The sequence below is a fragment of the Vulpes lagopus genome, chromosome 2, assembly GCF_018345385.1.
Source record: "Vulpes lagopus strain Blue_001 chromosome 2, ASM1834538v1, whole genome shotgun sequence".
In the NCBI taxonomy this organism is placed as follows: Eukaryota; Metazoa; Chordata; class Mammalia; order Carnivora; family Canidae; genus Vulpes; species Vulpes lagopus.
Genome location: NC_054825.1, coordinates 175920333 through 175938634, shown reverse-complemented (window position 1 = coordinate 175938634; position 18302 = coordinate 175920333). Strand labels below are relative to the sequence as shown.

Sequence of the window (18302 nt, the reverse complement as noted above, 5' to 3'; positions counted from 1 at the left end):
AGGGTTCCAGGGTGGAAGGCTCAAAAGGGCACAGGGAGGATGGCTGGGGGGGATGGTGCAGTGGGAGGGTGCAGGGGGGAGGGTGTGGGGGAGGGTGCGGAGCAGGGCTCAGGGGAGGAGGGTGCAGGAGGAGAGGAGGGCTTGGGGGGAGGGCTGAGAAGGGCTTGGGGGGAGGGTTCAGTGGGGAGGGCACAGGGGGAGGGCTTGGGGGGATGGCTGGGGGAGGGCATAGGGGGAGGACACAGGGGGAGGCCTCAGGGGGGATGTCTAGGAGAGGGCACAGGGGGAGGGCACAGGGGGAGGGTGCAGGTGGAGGGTGTAGAGGATAGCTGGGGGAGGGCTTGTGGGGAGGGCACAGGGGGAGGGCACGGGGGATGACTGGGGGAGGGCACAGGAGGAGGGTTTGGGGGAGGGCACAGGGGGAGGGCACGGGGGATGGCTGGGGGAGGGCACAGGGGGAGGGCACGGGGGATGGCTGGGGGAGGGCACAGGGGGAGGGCACGGGGGATGGCTGGGGGAGGGCACAGGGGGAGGGCACGGGGGATGGCTGGGGGAGGGCACGGGGGATGGCTGGGGGAGGGCACAGGGGGAGGGCACGGGGGATGGCTGGGGGAGGGCACAGGGGGAGGGCACGGGGGATGGCTGGGGGAGGGCACAGGGGATGGCTGGGGGAGGGCTGGGGGAGGGTTTGGGGGAGGGCACAGGGGGAGGGTTTGGTGGGGAGGGCACAGGGGGAGGGTTTGGTGGGGAGGGCACAAGGGGAGGGTTTGGGGGGAGGGCACAGGGGGAGGGCACAGGGGGAGGGCGCAGAGTATAGCTGGGGAGAGGGCTCGCAGTGGGAGGGCACAGGGGAGGGATCAGCGGGAGGAGCTCGTGCATCCTCCCTGCAACCCTACGCACCTGCGCTCCCCTTACAATCCCATCCTCACTCTCCTCCTTCCCCCAGAACGCCGCCCCCCCCATTGCAGAAGGAGGCCTGCAGCCCCACCCTCCGTCCCGGAAGTGCCAGTGAATGGTCTGGGTCCAGGGGGCCCAGGAAGGTGCCAGGGGCTCAGACACGCTGCAGCGGAGCCGGGCTCACCGTGACGCTCTGATAGCCCTTCTGGCAGGCGAGGTGAAGGGGGGCCGACCCGTGGTAGTCCGTGGCGTTTACCCCCGCGCCTCTGGAAACCAGGAAGTCAATGAGGGATGCCTGCCCTGCAGAACAGAGGGGCTCACCACGCAGCAGGAAGCGCAGGGGCTCCCCAAGCCCTACTCAGCACGTCCTGTTATTTTGCCCTTATTCCCCTGGCAGGACGCATGCCCCAAGGGGTTTTTCTGCCTGAGAGGTACAGAGGCCACTCTGGGCGGCCCCAGAGGGGGCTCGGCTCTGGTCCCGCTCTCAGCCACAGAAGGCAGCGCAAGAGTCTTAAGTGTCCATGGAAGATTCCATGGTTCACCAGTTCACTGATGGGAACAGCAAAGCCCCTGGGGGTGGCCCATGACATGGGCCCTTCCGCCCCAACTCCGCCGCCCCAGTCAGTCAGGCCTCTGCTGGGCCCCCCGTTAGGAGCCCAACCACAGGGCACCCCAAGCCCACATACCACAGAGGGCGGCCACATGGAGCGGTGTGTGACCCCGGTCATCTCTGGAAAATGGAGTGACAATGGAGGGATCGTTCAGCCTCCTAAAAGAGGGAGAAGAGGGGTGCCTGGGTGGTTCAGGTGGTTCGGCGCCCAACTCTGGATTTTGGCTCAGGTCATGAGATCGAGCCCTGCGTAGGGCTCAGCGCTGGGCATGGAGCCTGCTTCAGATTCTCCCTCTGACCCTCCCCGCCCTTACTGCGCTTTCTCGCTTTCTTTAAAAAAAGAGGAGAAATAGAAGATACGGAACCTCCCCCGACCCCCAGAAACACACCCTAGGAACGGCAGGGATAAGCCTCTCCCTGCCAGGCCGCACATGCCAGAGTCCTGGGGCTAGCAGACAGATGGCGGGTCCAGAGATCACCCAGCCCCTGCAGGGTCTCCTGCACGCGAGGCGCTGGTTCCTACGTCCCTCCCCCACCCACCCCTCTAGGCTTTGATACCCAGGGAAACAGCCCGACAAGCGTTAGGAAACCCCAAAGGTTACTGGGAGAGGCTGACATTCCTCCCCCTAAAATCTACTTTCCGGGGATGGCAGGCCCTGTAGCCGCCTACTCTGGCATGCAGCCCAGCGGCGTGCCACTAGGTGCAGCGAGGGTCAGGTCGGCATGCAAAATCGCACAACACGGGACCCCTGGGTGGCTCAGCAGTTTAGCGCCGCCTTCGGCCCAGGGCGATCGAGTCCCGCGTGGGGCTCCCTGCGAGGAGCCTGCTTCTCCCTCTGCCTGTGTCTCTGCTTCTCTGTGTCTCTCATGAGTAAATAAATAAAATCTTTAAAAAAAAAAAAATCTCACAACAAACAAGGGGAGAAGCTCTGCCCAGGCCCGCACCTCCTGCCTCCCGGCACACGGAGTCTGCACGGGGACGCTCTTACCCAGAGACAAGTTTCTCACAGTCGTCACAGAAGCACAGAGGGTGACACATCCTTTGGACGGCATCTTTATCCTGGTCATCTTGGCTCAGGAGTCTTTCCACTTCTTTCTGGTTACCTGACGCGATGTGCTACAAAGTGGCATCAAAAATACTAGCGACGTTAAGGAATCACTCTCTTCTGACGGCGTGAGCTTCTGGAGTGTCCTTACAGAAACCCGTTTCTATGTACGGATGGATGACATGACTTGCTCTCTGGGATGTGTTTCAAAATAGTCTGGGCGGACAGGGAAAGTGGGTGGGAGTGGAGACGGACTCGGACGGAGATGGCCACGCAGATGGCCCCGGGGGTGCATCTGTACTGTCCTTATTTTTGGAAATGTTATAGACCTTCCGTAGCTTAAAACAACAGCGTGACAAAATTCTCAACGCAAAGGTGGGGGAGGACCGTGCATCCTGAACCCAGTGGGATGCACACTCCTCCCTAGACCACACCTCGCTCCTGCTCCCTGCACCCGAACAGAGCCCTGGTTTGCAGGGAAAGGGAACGGCTGCCTTAGCAAGAGATCCGTCAGCGAACAAGCTGCAGTGCCGGGCTCACCCCCGTGATTCCTGGGTGTGCTCCCCTCGGGCAATGAGATGTCCTGGGGAGCACACTGCCCCTGGGAGGCTCCCTGGGTGCTCCATGAACCCCCTGCCACGGGAGGCACACCCGGGGGAGAGGAGCAGCATCGATGCACAGCATCCCTACCACCCGCTGTGAGCACGAAATGAACTTCGTCAGTGTTTAACCGAGCACACTGCCCTGATGGATTCAGTAGAGACTCCGGAGATGCGGAAGGCTGGGTGACCCCCTCCCCCCTGACCTGCACCCCCAAGGACTTCCTGGTGTCTTACCTTAAACAGACAATCAATGGGAGTTGAAGTCATCTGGGACAGTAAGCTCATTCTCTGCTTCAGGAACAGTCTGTCACCAAACCCCTCCGACTCCTGCAGGAAACACCCAATCACCTGTTTCATCAACGTGGCACAAGATGGTAGAGCAGATCCTTCCAGTGGGGAACCCGGGACCAGGCCTCGCTTCTTGTGCACAGAACGGGATCGGCGGCGCCTCCCTCCCTGAGCCGGAGAGCAGATCCTCATCGGGCTGGGAGAAGGGCAGCAGTGGCTGCCAGGGGGCCCGGGGCCCGGGGGTGTGCGGGCACACGCCTATGTGCACACACGTGTGGAATGTAGCACGCACGCACCACCCTCCTCCGGAGGGAAGCCTGGATTTTTTGTGGCCGCCTCCTGGCCTCAAGCTGCTGTCCTAACGCCCGCACAGCCCGTTGCCCTGCCACTTTCTCTGGGCACAGAGAGGAAAACCATCCAACAGGCGGTTCTAGATTTCCCAGTGTCAACCAGCAGGAGAGACGAGTTTTGCTTTCTGAACATATCTACCAAAATAGACGAGCACGGCCACTGTTCCCAAATCCCACAATACGCCGGGGTCCACCTCAAATAATAGACTGAGGTCTTTGCATCACAGGTAATGTCTACTTAGATACAAAAATCTAAAACCACATCCTTCCTTTATGAAATATTGCCTAGGGAGACGTTTCGGTGCTCACTGGAGCACCTGCAGCTTGACCAAGGACAAATTAATGTCCTCAAAAAAGTCTCGGTGGGATGTGAAGCATCTCCCCCGGCAGCTGCTGCCAGAACCCACCAAGCCCTGACAACAGTACGGGATGAGGCTGTCTACGGGCCTTCAGGCTCTGCCTCAGAGCCCGGTGGCACCGAGGGGATGGCCCGTTCCTGGGGTCCTCTCTCAGGCCCGTCCCTCACACAGCTGCCCTCAGAGGGTTAGGCTCACGGACCCGTGCCAACCCCTTAGCGTGAGAGCCGCTTTGCTCCCAGCTGCTCTAACAACTTGTTCTATTCAGTGATTTCTAGCCAAGCAGCTGAGGGTCAGAGAAACATCAAAGACGTCATTGCTCAGGTAAATTGGGGGTCCCTTCCTCCACTCCGGGTAACTAGACGAAGGGCAGTGATGACCAGAGGCAGATCCTCGGGGCCTGAATCCTCAAGGAGAAGCGACCTACCACAAGAGACAGCATATCAGCTCGGATCCATTTGGGGGTTTATGAGAAACCCAGTAAAGTGAGAAAGACCAGAAGCCTGCAAAGCTGGAACAGAGAAGGGACCGATTCTTTCAGGATTCTCCCGGTTTTTGGTCCACAAAGGTTAAACTAGAGTCATCCCAAAAATGCTCATTTTCAAAAAGCTGGTCTTTACCTACGAGACTTTCTTTTTTAAGATTTTATTTATTTATTCATGAGAGACACACAGAAAGAGGCAGAGACCCAGGCAGAGGGAGAAGCAGGCTCCCTGCAGGAAGCCCGACGCGGGACTTGATCCCGGGACCCCAGGATCATGCTCTGAGCTGAAGGCAGGTGCTAAACCACTGAGCCACCCAAGGGCCCTTATTTATGAGACTTTTAAGTCTTTATGCTTAAAGAACATATATAAGGTCACCTTAGGTACAATTATTTCACGGAGGAAAATTTCTGTGAAACTCTATCACAGTATATAAAGAGGCAACAGGAAAACAAAATTTGACTTACTAATATTTAGTCCTAACACTTTCCAGAAACCTCACCTGCCATGCAGATACACATTTGAGCTCCTTCCCCAGGAAAGGGCACCGACACATAGCAGTGCCTCACAGTCCTAGACACAACTGCGCTGACAGAAGCCAGTCGGCAGCTAAGGCTGATGCAGTGCCAAGGTGACATCTCAGTGCTGGAATCACAAGAGACAAGGAGGCCGCCACACCTGTTCCGTCAGGCCTGACCCACTCGAGACCCAGGGGTGGGCTGCACGGCCAGCTGGAGGGAGGAGGCACAGCTCCTCCCAACATCTGCCGGGACCCACCACCCGCATCCAGAAGGCAGGACCAAGGCCAGGGGCAGACAGCTCAGACACGAAGGGTGCACGGGGCTGGGTCCCCAACCTGCCCACGGGCTGTGCACACTACAACCACAGGCCAGGCTCAAGCCAGCACACAGGGGGGCCACCCCTCGAGGCTCCAGGGGCACCTGGCTGCTCTGTGGGTGGAGCACGTGACTCCTGATCTCGGGGCTGTGAGTTCAAGCCCCACAGTGGGTGTAGAGGCTACTTAAAAATAAAATCTTGGGGATCCCTGGATGGCTCAGCGGTTTAGTGCCTGCCTTTGGCCCAGGACATGATCCTGAGGTCCCGAGATCGAGACCCACGTCAGGCTCCCTGCATAGAGCCTGCTTCTCCCTCTGCCTGTGTCTCTGCCCCTCTCTCTCTCTGTGTCATAAACAAACAAATAAATAAATAAATAAAAATCTTTAGGGCAGCCCGGGTGGCTCAGCGGTTTAGCACTGCCTTCAGCCCAGGGCGTGACCCCAGGGTCCTGGGACCGAGTCCCACGTCGGGCTCCCTGCATGGAGCCTGCTTCTCCCTCTGCCTGTGTCTCTGCCTCTCTGTCTCTCTCTCTCTCTGTCTCTCATGCATAAATAAATAAATCTTAAAAAAATAAAATCTTTAGAAATAAATAAGTCAAAAGGAAAAAAAAACAAAACAACTCCTCCAACCCCCCTTGGGATGTCATCTGAAATCCAGGTGGGTGTCAGAAGCCGACTGGTGCTGTGCGGTCGGCCACCTCCTCACACTCCGGTCAAAGGCTTCAGATGTTGGCCTTCCTGCCCACATGCCACAGTAAGTAAGCAAGTGGGGTGGCCGCCGTGCAGTTATTGAGGCAGCAAGGAGGCTGAAGAGCCTCCCTCCAGGTGACAAGGGACACCCCCAGCCCCATCAGGAGGCATCAGGCGATTCTGACCATCAGCCTACATGCCAACAAGAGGAGCATAATCTCAAATTTAAAAAAAATACAATTATAGGGGCAACCTCAGCAGTTGAGCGTCTGCCTTCAGCCCAGGGCGTGATCCTGGGGTCCCAGGATCGAGTCCCACATTGGGCTCCCTGCAGGGGAGTCTGCTTCTCCCTCTGCCTGTGTCTCTGCCTCTCTCTTGTGAACACAAATGAATACAATCTTTAAAAAAAAAAAAAAAACCACACACACACAATTGTACAGTGGTGCCTGGGTGGCTCAGTGGGTGGGGCACCCAACTCTTGGTTTCGGCTCAGGTATGATCTTGGGGTCATGGGATCGAGCCCAGAGTCCAGCCCGGCATCAGGCTCCGTGCTCAGCATGGGGTCTGCTTGAGATTCTTTCCCTCTCCCTCTCCCTCTGCTCCTGCCCCCGTTCATGCATGCACACTCTCTTGTCTCTCTAAAATAAATAAAACTTCTTTATTAAAAAAAAAAAAAAAAACCCACTTGTATAGGCACAGAAAAAAGACCTACCAAGACACTTAACAAGTCATCCCCAGCTAGTGAGTTCATGAGAGGTATTTGCTGTCTTCACCGCAACAGGATGCAGCTGGCCCTTGAATGACACAGGTGTGACCTGCACGGGTCCACGTACACGGCGACAGACACAGTATAAACGTGTCTAAACATGTGTTCTCTTCTGATTTTCTTAATGTTTTTTCTCCAGCTGACTTTATTGTAAGAATACGGTATATGATACATATAACCTACGAAATAGGTGCTAATCAACTGTTAATATTATCAGTAAGGCTTCTGGTCACCAGGAGGCTTCTAGTAGTTAAGTTTTGGGGGAGTCATAAGTTACATGCAGATTTTTCAACGACGTGCAGGGTCAGCCCCCATGTTGTTCAAAGGTCAACAGTATATTGCAAACGCTAGTCTCCTAATCAGAAGAAGAAAAAAAACAACTCCCTATTCTTTTGGGGGAAAATAATATAAAATGCTATACACAACATAATTTAAATTATGTGACGTAGACCCAGGTGGGAAAAAGACAGGAAAGCACATAACACTGTCACCATGACTGAATTCAGGGGAACTGCTTTCACCCAAGCGCACCTGTCTGGACAGGCCTGTGGTTTTGTCCAGATACTTTAACTTATGGTTACTTTCGGAGATTCTAACATCAGCAAAAATTAAGATCAAGGGAATGTTCAATCCTCAGGCTTGTCAATATAGCAATCTCTTCATCTTATCAATCTCAGCTTTGTGATTTCCGTGCGTACCGTCACATTTTGCCGCCTGGTGAAATCGGCCAGCCATGCAGTCTTGGTTTAAGATTCTGACGCTTCACATAGAAATACAATCACCTCCCCTCAGCAGAGCTCGCCAAGAAAATCGCAATAAGGCCAGTGAGTCCCAAAACTGCACACATTAATGATCTCATCTCTTGCCTAGACATCCACGCTGAGGGTTTCTAGCTCGCCCCTTCTGCTTGTGTACTTTTAAGAATGGCGAGGACTGAAGAAGCAGGATTTTAAGTGTGCGACTCCCGGTCATGTCCTGCCAACTTTCACAACCAACTGGGTGCTCAGCGTTTCAGTCTGCTGGGTGTCTGCGAAGCCGCCCAGCCCTTAGGTGGCAGAGGCCAGAGGCCCCATTCCTGGGAGACCATCTAAGAATCCCCCTCCCCTGGGGCACCCGAGTGGCTCAGTCGGTTAAGCATCTGCCTTCAGCTCAGGTCATGATCCCAGAGTCCTGGAATCAAGTCCAGCATCGGGCTCTCTACTCAGCGGGGAGCCTGCCTCTCCTTCTCGGTCTCCCTCTGTCCATGACCACCCACCCCCTGCCCCACTCGTGCTCATTCTCTTATCTTAAAAAAAAAAAGACCCTCTCCCCTCCCACCAACCTCAGAACTCTACCAAACATGCCCTGACGCCCACAAAGAAAGGCCAGGGCAGGAGGGATCTTACGGGCGGCTTCACGGAGAGGCTTCCTTGCCGAATATATTCAATCGCAGCCTCAATCGAGGTCAGGCAATATCCCAATTCATCTTTTGCTGAGCTGCTAAATCTGAAGTTCTTGATATAACTCAAATTTGCCATCCTAACAAAAGGAAGAAAAAAGTTTCACTGTTGTGTAGCCAATTAACAACACTTCTCCAGAAACAGCACCACAGGGCGTGAGTGACAGGCGTTGCTTAGCCCCAGGGAGCTGTGACTGCTACCCCCTTAACCTCTAGAGCATGTGCAATTAGGAAAGTAAGTAAAACTACCGGGTCCTCTCCTGGAGTATACTAGTTTTTAAAAAGCTGATTATTGTAAAGTGAACCAGAGGTTCCTGTCAGGAGAGGATGGGCTTTGGAGTCAAACAGAACAGGAGTCAGCTTCCCGCTCAGTCATTGACTAGCTGCATGTTCCAGAACAAGAGACATAAGCTCTCTGGGCCTCAGTTTCCCCATCTGTAGATGGAATGACCGCCATCCTCTGCAGGACGAAGGCACGGCCGACACTGCAATGAACTCCTAAGGGGCGCTCGATTTCCTGGAGTTATACCGAAACCACCCCGGTACAATGCTGCCAGTTTGAAAAAGTATTTTAACAGAAGATATTACCAATTAGGGATATCTGTTTTCACAAGCAAATACAACAGGACCGACAGCAGATCATCAGCACACATGGTCTCCAAGTTAACTGTAGGGGGGGAAACACATGTTCGAAGTCATCGTGAGACCAACAGGTGTATCAGCTCCCCACCACCATCCAACCACAATCCAGTAAGACGACGCATCCGGGAGGAGTTCCCCTGCACAACTTCCTTTACAGTATCCTGAACATTTGTGGGGAAAACGAATGCCTACCATTCTCAAAACATGCGCAAGAGAAGGAAATCCCAAGCGGACTACCCCTCGCCACCTTCCAGGACCGTTCAAGGCAGTAATGGTGGACACGAGGCAAAGATCTGCCAGAGTCACCGCGAAAAGCCTCCTTCCTCCTGAGATCATTTCCGTTTTATACACTGCAAGAATCTGATGCTCACATCTAGCTCGTTCTCATTTTTTTCACCTTGATGTTTTAAGGGATCTATTCACATGTCTAATAATTCAAGTAGCACAAAAGAACAAACCGGGACTTCTCTCCCATCCCCACTGTCCAATCGTCCCCCAGGAGCTACTGCTGTTGCTTCCCACCTAACCTTCCAGAGAAGTCCAGGAACTCACCACCGGGCACATGGATACGTAGCCACCCCCTTTTCCTGGAATGCCGCTAGAGGTGTACGTATACACTCCCTCTCGTTCCACTTAACACACTGTGACCATCACCCCCATCTGCGCACACAGGTCTGACTCCCCTTGACTTTTTGCTTAGCTTATTTTTGCTTTACTTCTTACAATGGAAAGTTTTAAACACACACAAGGTTAGGAAGAAGGGTCTAACGACCAGTGGAACCCGCATACCATCACCAGCTTGCATCATTTTTTAAGATTAAAGGTTTTTATAATTTTAGCCAAAAGAATTTTATCAACCAACCATCTTCAGCCTGGAACACGGCTGCGGAAGCTGTGGGCAACTTGGCGCTGGGCTAAACAAATGATGGGGCCACCCACCCACACCCTGGCACCATGACAGCTTCAACAAAACACACACCGGGAGCTTTAAAGTCAATCACACACACTGTTGTATCTTGGCAAGTTCAGACCTGAGCAGACAGTGTCACTGTGTGAACCTGAAGCTACTGAAAAGTCAGGTTTTCAAAGAACCTATGCCGCCTGGGTTTGGGTTTATAGATCGGCTGTGTGGTGCCCATGCAGGTAAGGGAGGCCCGGTTCACTTCTAAGGCCACTGTTCCCTTACCCTTACGGTGCCTGGCCTACCCCCTCACTACTACTAGGCACCCATGCATCAGAGCCGACTCCGGGGCGCTCACACTGGGATGCTCTGCGGCCCATCACCCCATCTGTGTGATCCTTTAACACAAACTGCTCCTTAACAGACTTTTGCATCCAGACGTAGGCATCTACGCCACCATCAGGGCCCTTCCCTGAACACAAACCTCTCTGGCTGGGGGACTGTGTGATGAGCTGCACCACCTTTCGCAAACAAATCAACTTCTGCTGTGGTGAGGTGCATTTGTTCAGCTGAGCCAGCTCTCTCTTTGCACGAGGTATGTTGAAGCTGTAAAATAATTTGGAAAGTGACAACTTAAGACCACACAGTATGAGGTCCCTCCTCCCCTGATCTAATAGCATACCGCAGATTAACACTCCTTACGACAAACTGTAAGAAACAAAAACAGAAACTCAAAAGCAGGGGCACCCGGGTGGCTCAGTCAGTTAGGCGTCTGCCTTTGGCTCAGGTCATGATCCCAGAGTTCTGGGATTAAGCCTGCATGGGGCTCCCTGCTCAGCAGGGAGCCTGCTTCTCCCACTCCCCACCTCCCTAAAAAAAACTCAAGAAGCAACCTGAGCCAAATCAATGGCAAAACTCAACGCCTTTGAATGTTCCATTTATGATGCAAAATGGTATTGCAGCTGCACCAAAAAATTAGGGGAAAAATAAAATCCTTAGCCCCCGAGTAAGAGAGCTCAGAGGCATTAATAGTTTAAACATAAACACTTAAGACATTTTTATAGCCTAAAGAAACATAAGTTAATTCAAAAGCAGGTCCCTGGGGGATCCCTGGGTGGCTCAGTGGTTTAGTGCCTGCCTTTGGCCCAGGGCGTGGTCCTGGAGTCCTGAGATTGAGTCCCGCATTGGGCTCCCTGCATGGAGCCTGCTTCTCCCTCTGCCTGTGTCTCTGCCTCTCTCTCTCTTGAATAAATAAATTTTAAAAATATATATTAAAAAAAAAAAAAAAAAAGCAGGTCCCTCTCCGGGAGGCCTCCATCACTCCAGGTGAGGAGTGATGTCTGCATGCGGGACCCACTTGGGCGAGGGAGCGGCGTGCCTGTCGAGGGACCAGCTGTGCAAGCCCCCCTCCCCCGGAGCTCCCACCCAGCTGACATGCTGGCAGCAGGTGCAGGAGGGTGACAGCCACAGAACAGTCGTCTGCCAACCTCAGTCCTTGGTCTCTGGTCACAAGTCACCGCACCGGTCTTCAGTATGAACTAAGTCTGTGTGCAGTCCCTGCCGCTGAGAGCCCTGTTTCCAGAAGGAGCAGCCCCAGCCTCCGGGGACGCCGAGCCGCTGCGGCACAAACTCTTACCTGCACTCGGGTTTCACACCAATGTCCTTCTGCTGAAGATCTTGAAGGCTTCTTGTGATTTTGTTAAAGGCAGCATCCTAGTGACACATGTTAACAGAGCTTCAGGTTTCTCGAAAAGCTTAGAATGAGGCTCCCAACCAGGCTGATGGTGATTTAGGACCTACCTCGCTCGCCTCCATGGTCCCCACGTACTTAAAGATCAGATCGTAAATATCGTGCTGGACATACATCTGTGGAATCAACGAACAGATCCCCTGTTCCAGGTGCACAGAGGTGACAGGGAGAGGTTCCTCCCACCACCCTGGCACCACTGCCTTCTCTCCCCTCACTGCCCTGACCTCTTACCTCCACGGCCTGCTTCAGCAGATTCATCTGGGCCTCCTGCTTGGCAAGCATTTTCTGGAGGACAAGAAGGTACCGTTAAGGAGCTGGCACTGGCATGTGGGCAAACTGCAGTTCTCTCCTTTGAGAGTCCTACTGCTTACCAGGTGAGAGTCCCTCAGAAGCTGCTGGAGGCATTTGGTGTAGAGAGCATTCACCGAGTCCTGCGCGACAGAGCGGAGAACATTTCACTAGATATATTTGCTGGGTGACAACTTTAAGTCCTAATACAGACTTCTCAAATTATGTAATTTTTTTTAAGTGTAAATGCATGAAGGGTTAAGAGAAAAAATTTGCCTTGGGGTTAACACTAAGATGGTAATAATCACTGTTCAAGTTTCTCCAGGGGCTTACACTACTTTTATAGTTAGAAACATTTAAACAAAACTTCCAAAAGTGGAAGTTCTGGATTGTTCTTGAATTGGCCTGAGACAGGGCATGGCTGGCAAAACAAGACGCAGCTACTGACTATGTGCTGACGGAGGCTCTTTCTTTCACATTCCCTGAAGGTTCGCTGGAAAGAGGCAATGCTCCTGTCAAATCTCTCCGCGTGTCTTCCCAAAAACTCTCTCACGTCTTCGATGGTTTTCAGGGAAAAGGGATCGGAAGATGTTGAAGGCTCTTCTGAAAACGAGACGGAGGGTCAGGCTGGCTGAAGCCGTCACAGTTTCCTAGTAGGGGAAGTTCTGTTGCCCTGCTCCCCGACCCCCCCCCCCAGGGTCTGGAGCCCCATCTTCCAGGAGAGGACAGGAATTATTTCAAGATACGTCCCAAGAGCAGCCTAGTTACAGGACAGCTTGAAGTCCAGAGAGCCCAGCCCCCTGGAAGCCTTTTCCTTGGACAAAACAATTTGAGACCATGGGCATGACCCATGAGGCTCTGCTAAAGAAGCGCTGGTTCCTGGCAATAAAGGCCTCAGAGTACATTTAGCACACTGCCATCTCAACTTCCTGGAACAGCTGAAGAATTATTGCTTATTAAAAATAATGAGCTCTCCAAGAGCCACTGGGGCTGGGTGGGCAATAATAGTGTAAGAGCTAGCCCTAAAGCTGAGGCCCAGTGCCAAAACCAGGGCTACCCCTCTGCACAACTCCAGGGGGCAACATTCACACGGGTCTACATCAATGCTGTCTCCTGGAATTGTGTAATGTCCAACCTGTGCAACCGTACACAGCAGCCCCCAGCCACATTGTCTTTGCTCAAGATGACTTTTTGATTCAGTTCTGGGGGAAGTACTGTAACATTACTTACGTAGGCTTCCAGAAGGCTCTTGAATATTTTATGGGACATTTATAGCAACCATGTCAGAAGCAAAGGTCGACACACACAATTCTCCAAATCAGGAGAAAGGAGTTCTCTCCCAGAATACCTGAACTCTCTCTCTTTTCCAAAGGATGGGCTATACACAGTATGCTGAAACTTTCTTCTTTTTCATTGTAGAAAGTTTCTTCAAAGAGAATGGGCACTGAGAGAAGACAGGCGAAACCAGCTCCTAATTTAATCCTGTTTCCCTGTATAAAGACATCCTGGAACAAGAGAGCCGTCACTGCACCAGTGGCCGGGGGGTGACTGTCGATCCCCCGCTCGGCCTGGCTGCCTCTTCCCACCTGCCCGCCTTCGCTCCAGTGGGGGTTTGGGAGGCAGGGAGCATGAACACTCTTCCAGTTTGCTTTTTGATACTAAATTTTTTTTTCCTCTCTGTTGGCCCTGTAGCCGTGGCTGATGCTTTCTAAATACTGTGACAGAGAAGCATTAAGCTGGTCCTCAGGGCAGAAGAAAGCCTGTACCCTCCGGGAAAGGAGGAAGGAAGAAGGCTGTCCTGGGATGTCCCGGGACTGCAAGGGGCCGGGGTGACCAGCTGCTGTCTCGGCCACATTCAGCATTCCGGCCCCGGCCCGGTGCCCGGGCAGACAGGCCACACGATAAGCTGGACTCCTCAGTCCTCTCCCCGAAGGGAGCAAGCCAACAGTACCATGTGGGGCGGGGCCCCAACCCAAGCTGGCACATCAGTCACCCTGCGTCCTGTCTCTCTGCTCCTGCCAAGGGGCCCACGAGCTGAAGGGCTGACACGGGCACCTGAGCCCACTCCAACCCCGCTGAGGACCAGCCCCCCTGCCCCCCCATCAATCCATCTCCACTATGTAAGAAAATGCGGACCCCAAAGGTCACACCGAGGATGAGAGAGACTGCCTTCCTGCATCTCCTGCTGCTGAGCACGCGGAGAAAGATAAAACACCCTTTCAAGCTCTGAGAACCCCATGCTGAGGAAGAGGCCACAAAGCAAAACAAGCCGCCCAAGTCCCGAAAGACAAAGCCCCAGGACTGTGCCAAATGGAAGGAAACTAAAAAGACCAACAACTGAATGCCTTGCCCGATCCTGGATCAAAAAAGAAAAAAAAAAAATCTAATTCTATGAAAGGGTATATAATCTGTATAATTAGCAGGACTCGTCTGAGGACAGTACGTTGAGCAGCATCCTATTCATGGAGCCTTTCCTGAGTGTGGTCGCCCTGCTGTGGTCACGCAGAAAACATACATTTTCGAATAAAGGGATGCGGTGTCTGCAATCCACTCTTTTCCTGAAAAAGGCTCGGAAAAGGCAACGCCAGGTAGCAAGTGGGGGTGCGGGGGAGAGAGACGGATGACCAAGCAAATGTGGCCAAGATGCTAACCGCTGACCACCGTGGGGGAAGAGCAGATGAGAGTCCTTCGTACTTTACCGAGGCCTTCTGAAGGTTCGACAGGACTTCAAAACCCTGTTTTCTAAAAAGTTTAAACTGATGCCCCGTCCAATTTGTGGCCAAGAAACTGGTGAGCTTTTGGGAGAACAGACGTAAAACCAGTCACCGAAGGACTGGGTCCAGGAGGTGTTCCAGAGCCGCCCTGAGGGAGAGCAGCCCTGTGCCTTCCCCACCCCCCTTCCCCCGCTCCTCCAGCGCAGAGGCCTTGTTAGGGACCCTGGCTGGCCCACGACCGAATGCATACCTTTCCATTCAAGGTCTGAAAGTGTTCTTCCACGGGTATCAAAATATAAGATTCAAACTGACAAGTGGACTGAACGCTGCTCGACAAGCTTCCTTTGCAGGGCACCAGGACCTGGAAAACACAGGCGGGGGGAGGGCTACGGGATGGGCCACCCGCAGCTTCACTTCCTGGAGGGCAGGACCACGTGACGCGGGGGTGGGGGTGACAGACGGGCGGCCGCAGCCCCCAGGCCAGTTCCCACACCCGCTGGGTCCCCCCACTCCAGCCAACACCAGGTGCCCCACTCTGTTCTCAACAGGTCTGGGGACAACTCCCAAGGGAGACAGGGTAGTTTGGAAAGAAGAGAAAGGTGAAAATGAAAAGCCACACACAGTCCCATCGCTGGAATGGGAAACGCTGCACCTTGAAGACACTCTTTTCTCTTCTTTTTTTTTAATTAATTTATTTATTTTTAAGATTTTATTTATTCATAGAGACACAGAGGGAGAGAGAGAGAGAGGCAGAGACACAGGCAGAGGGAGAAGCAGGCTCCATGCAGCGAGCCTGACATGGGACTCAATCCAGGGTCTCCAGGATCACGCCCTGGGCTGCAGGCGGCGCTAAACCGCTGTGCCACCAGGGCTGCCCTACTTTTTTTTTTTTTTTAATCCTAGTTGTGATCGTAGTTGGTAATACGAGCCACAGAAACGGGGCTTCCTCTGGCAGACTGCGGCCGCCACCAAGGTAGGCCGGGGTGCCAGACTCTCTTTGGGGCAGGCTCCACCTGAGAGGTCAACTGTGGCCTCTGTGTGTGGCGGCTCAGGGACCCTCTTGGACTCAAGTGTACTCAGAAGGAAGAGGGCCCAGGTGGCACCGTCCCTCAGAGCCCCATCTCCTAACCCCCATCCCCCAAGCAAACGGCTTCCAGGCTACCAACATCGTACAGACAAGGAAACTGAGGCTCAAAGAAGCTAAGGAACCCGTCCAGGGTCACGCAGCCGGTGAGTGGCGGGTGCAGCCCCGACTCACACTCCTGCAGACTTCCTGACCCCTGTCCTGGCCTCAGCCCAGAGCCCGCTGGAGTCCCCTCCGCAGAGACCCCGCGAGACCCCGCAGCCCGGAGAGCCACTGTCACCCGGGGCCTCCTCGGGCCGGGGAGAAGGAGCAGCTCAGCCTCTCCTCCTCTCACAGCAGGAGGCACTTGTGGAGGGAAGGAGGCCGCCCTGTGGACCAAGTGGCCTGGCCCCTCCTCAAACAACTGAGACGGACTCGGACTCGGATCAACATCTGGATTTACTAGGCCGTGAACAGGGGACCCTCCGCCGGGGGCCAGGACGCGGGAAGCTCTCTGGGATGACCCGCCCGGATGGATGAACTGCAAAGGCACAAAGGGAGAAAACGAGGAAAGGGGAAGAGGAAAAGCGGGGAGAAGACAGGGGAGACGGTTTCACCAGGCCACACGGACGTCAACACTGAGCCTGCCTTACAGGGTACGCGCGCCTCTGCGCCCCACAGTGAGGAGGAAGGACAGACTCCCTCATCGATCCCAGCGTGACCTGTGGCTCTCCCCTGGGTCCTGATCCCAACCAACCCACTGTGAGGCAATTACGAGACCACATGGGAAATGTGAACGGGGACAGGGGAGTTGGCAATACTGAAGAATCACCGTGATAACGGGCGTTGCGGTTACGTTTTTGAAGAGGCCCTGCCATCTAGAGCCACATTCCTAAACACCTACAGACGAAGCCGCAGGACCACCTGACATAATTTTCTGGGATTTGTTTCAAGATAATCCAGTGGCCGGGGATGCCTGGGTGGCTCAGCGGTTTAGCGCCTGCCTTCGGCCCAGGGTGTGATCCTGGAGTCCCGGAATCGAGTCCCATGTCGGGCTCCCAGCATGGAGCCTGCTTCTCCCTCTGCCCGTGTCTCTGCCTCTCTCTCTCTCTTATGTCTACCATAAATAAATAAAAATAAATCTTTAAAATAAAAAAAAGAAGATAATCCAGTGGCCGAGGGTGGAGAGCAAGAGGCGGGCAGAAATGACATGTGACAGGGCCACCAAACTGACCACGGCTGAAGCTGGGTGACAGGAGCATGGGACTCATTATACTGTTCTTCTTACTTTTATTGTATGTTTGAAAGTAAGCTCAGTCACTAGAGCACGTGACTCGATCTCAGGGTGTGGTCTGAGCCCCATGTTGGGCATAGAGATTAATTTTTTAAAAATTGTTTAAAAATAATTTCAAATTTTAATAAAAGTGATGAAAAAAACTTTAATAAACTTGATGAAAAAAAGGGAAAAAATAAAGATAAAAGAAAGAAAGAAAAGGTAGGCCGTCAGGCATTAGCCTGAATTGAGGAAAAACCTCCTCATGGCCTCCGGGAGCACAGAAAGAAGAGCCCAGGGACCTGAGGTCTGGGCATGGGTAAGGGAATGCCCATGACCCACACCTGGGAGGTATTTATTTTTAAAATACTTTATTTATTTATTCATGAGCGACACACAGACAGAGGCAGAGACACAGGCAGAGGGAGAAGCAGGCTCCAAGCAAGGAGCCCGATGCAGGACTTGATCCCAGGACCCCGGGGTCACACCCTGAGCCCAAGACAGATGCTCAACTGCTGAGCCACCCAGGGGTCCCCCGGGGGGTGTTTAACGCCCAAACTCAGGGAGGCCCAGAGACGGTCCCACGCGTGCTCTATGGATGGAGTCACGCAGTCCCGTGTGAGACCAAGAACTGCCGAGGCGCTTCGGAGAACCTCATCCCAGGAAACTGTGATTAAACTCTATTTACCTGTTGATGTGCCTTGCCTGCCTCCCTAACTTAAATAAAGCACAACTGGCTCCTGCTGCATGTGTCCCCATTACCAGCCTCAGCGTTCGACATACGGTAGGTGCCCCATCAATGTTTGCTGAGTGAACAGGGGTCCTCCAGTATCAGGGACCCCCCAGTTTTCAGGCAGACAATGCCGCCCGGAGCGTTTCGTTGCAGGCAGAAGCCGGCAGCTGGGCTCTCCGGCTGGGAGGGAGGGTGAGGAGGCCAGCCGCTGGGGGCTGGGGACGTGCAGCAGCTGGGAAGCTGCCCACGGGAGGCGGGGTCAAGTCCAAGTGCCTTCAGGGCTCTCCTAAGATGGAGCTTCAGACGTCAGATGCCACGGACGTCACAGCCTACGTGGACAACACCGAGTTTAGAGTCTCCGAGTTGACCATAAGTCAGGGACCTGCTTATTCTTAAGCTTAACAAAACTTTTTATTCTAGCCCTTTATTTTTTTTAAAGATTTTATTTATTTATTCATGAGAGACAGAGAAACAGGCAGAGGCAGAGGGAGAAGCAGGCTGTCTGCAAAGAGCCCGATGCGGGACTCGATCCAGGACCCTGGGATCACAACCTGAGCCAAAGGCAGACACTCAACCA

At 53.7% G+C, this 18302-nt stretch overlaps 1 protein-coding gene across 3 annotated transcripts in view; it reads right to left on the bottom strand.

Moving 5' to 3' along the window:
* Window positions 1–18302, bottom strand: part of ANKRD27 (ankyrin repeat domain 27) — a 52450-nt gene that overhangs the window by 19588 nt on the left and 14560 nt on the right. For 2 of the 3 annotated variants that reach the window (XM_041744254.1, XM_041744255.1), the window contains 14 exons: window positions 14907–15017; window positions 13291–13447; window positions 12391–12545; window positions 12026–12085; window positions 11886–11939; window positions 11705–11770; window positions 11541–11617; window positions 10389–10510; window positions 8950–9028; window positions 8309–8441; window positions 3390–3482; window positions 2497–2624; window positions 1584–1666; window positions 1082–1197 (listed from right to left, as the gene is read on the bottom strand). In XM_041744254.1, coding sequence (XP_041600188.1) covers window positions 1082–1197; window positions 1584–1666; window positions 2497–2624; window positions 3390–3482; window positions 8309–8441; window positions 8950–9028; window positions 10389–10510; window positions 11541–11617; window positions 11705–11770; window positions 11886–11939; window positions 12026–12085; window positions 12391–12545; window positions 13291–13447; window positions 14907–15017 — 1434 coding nt within the window. The remainder of the gene's footprint in view (window positions 1–1081; window positions 1198–1583; window positions 1667–2496; window positions 2625–3389; window positions 3483–8308; window positions 8442–8949; window positions 9029–10388; window positions 10511–11540; window positions 11618–11704; window positions 11771–11885; window positions 11940–12025; window positions 12086–12390; window positions 12546–13290; window positions 13448–14906; window positions 15018–18302) is intronic. The other variant, XM_041744256.1, reaches the window with a different exon arrangement.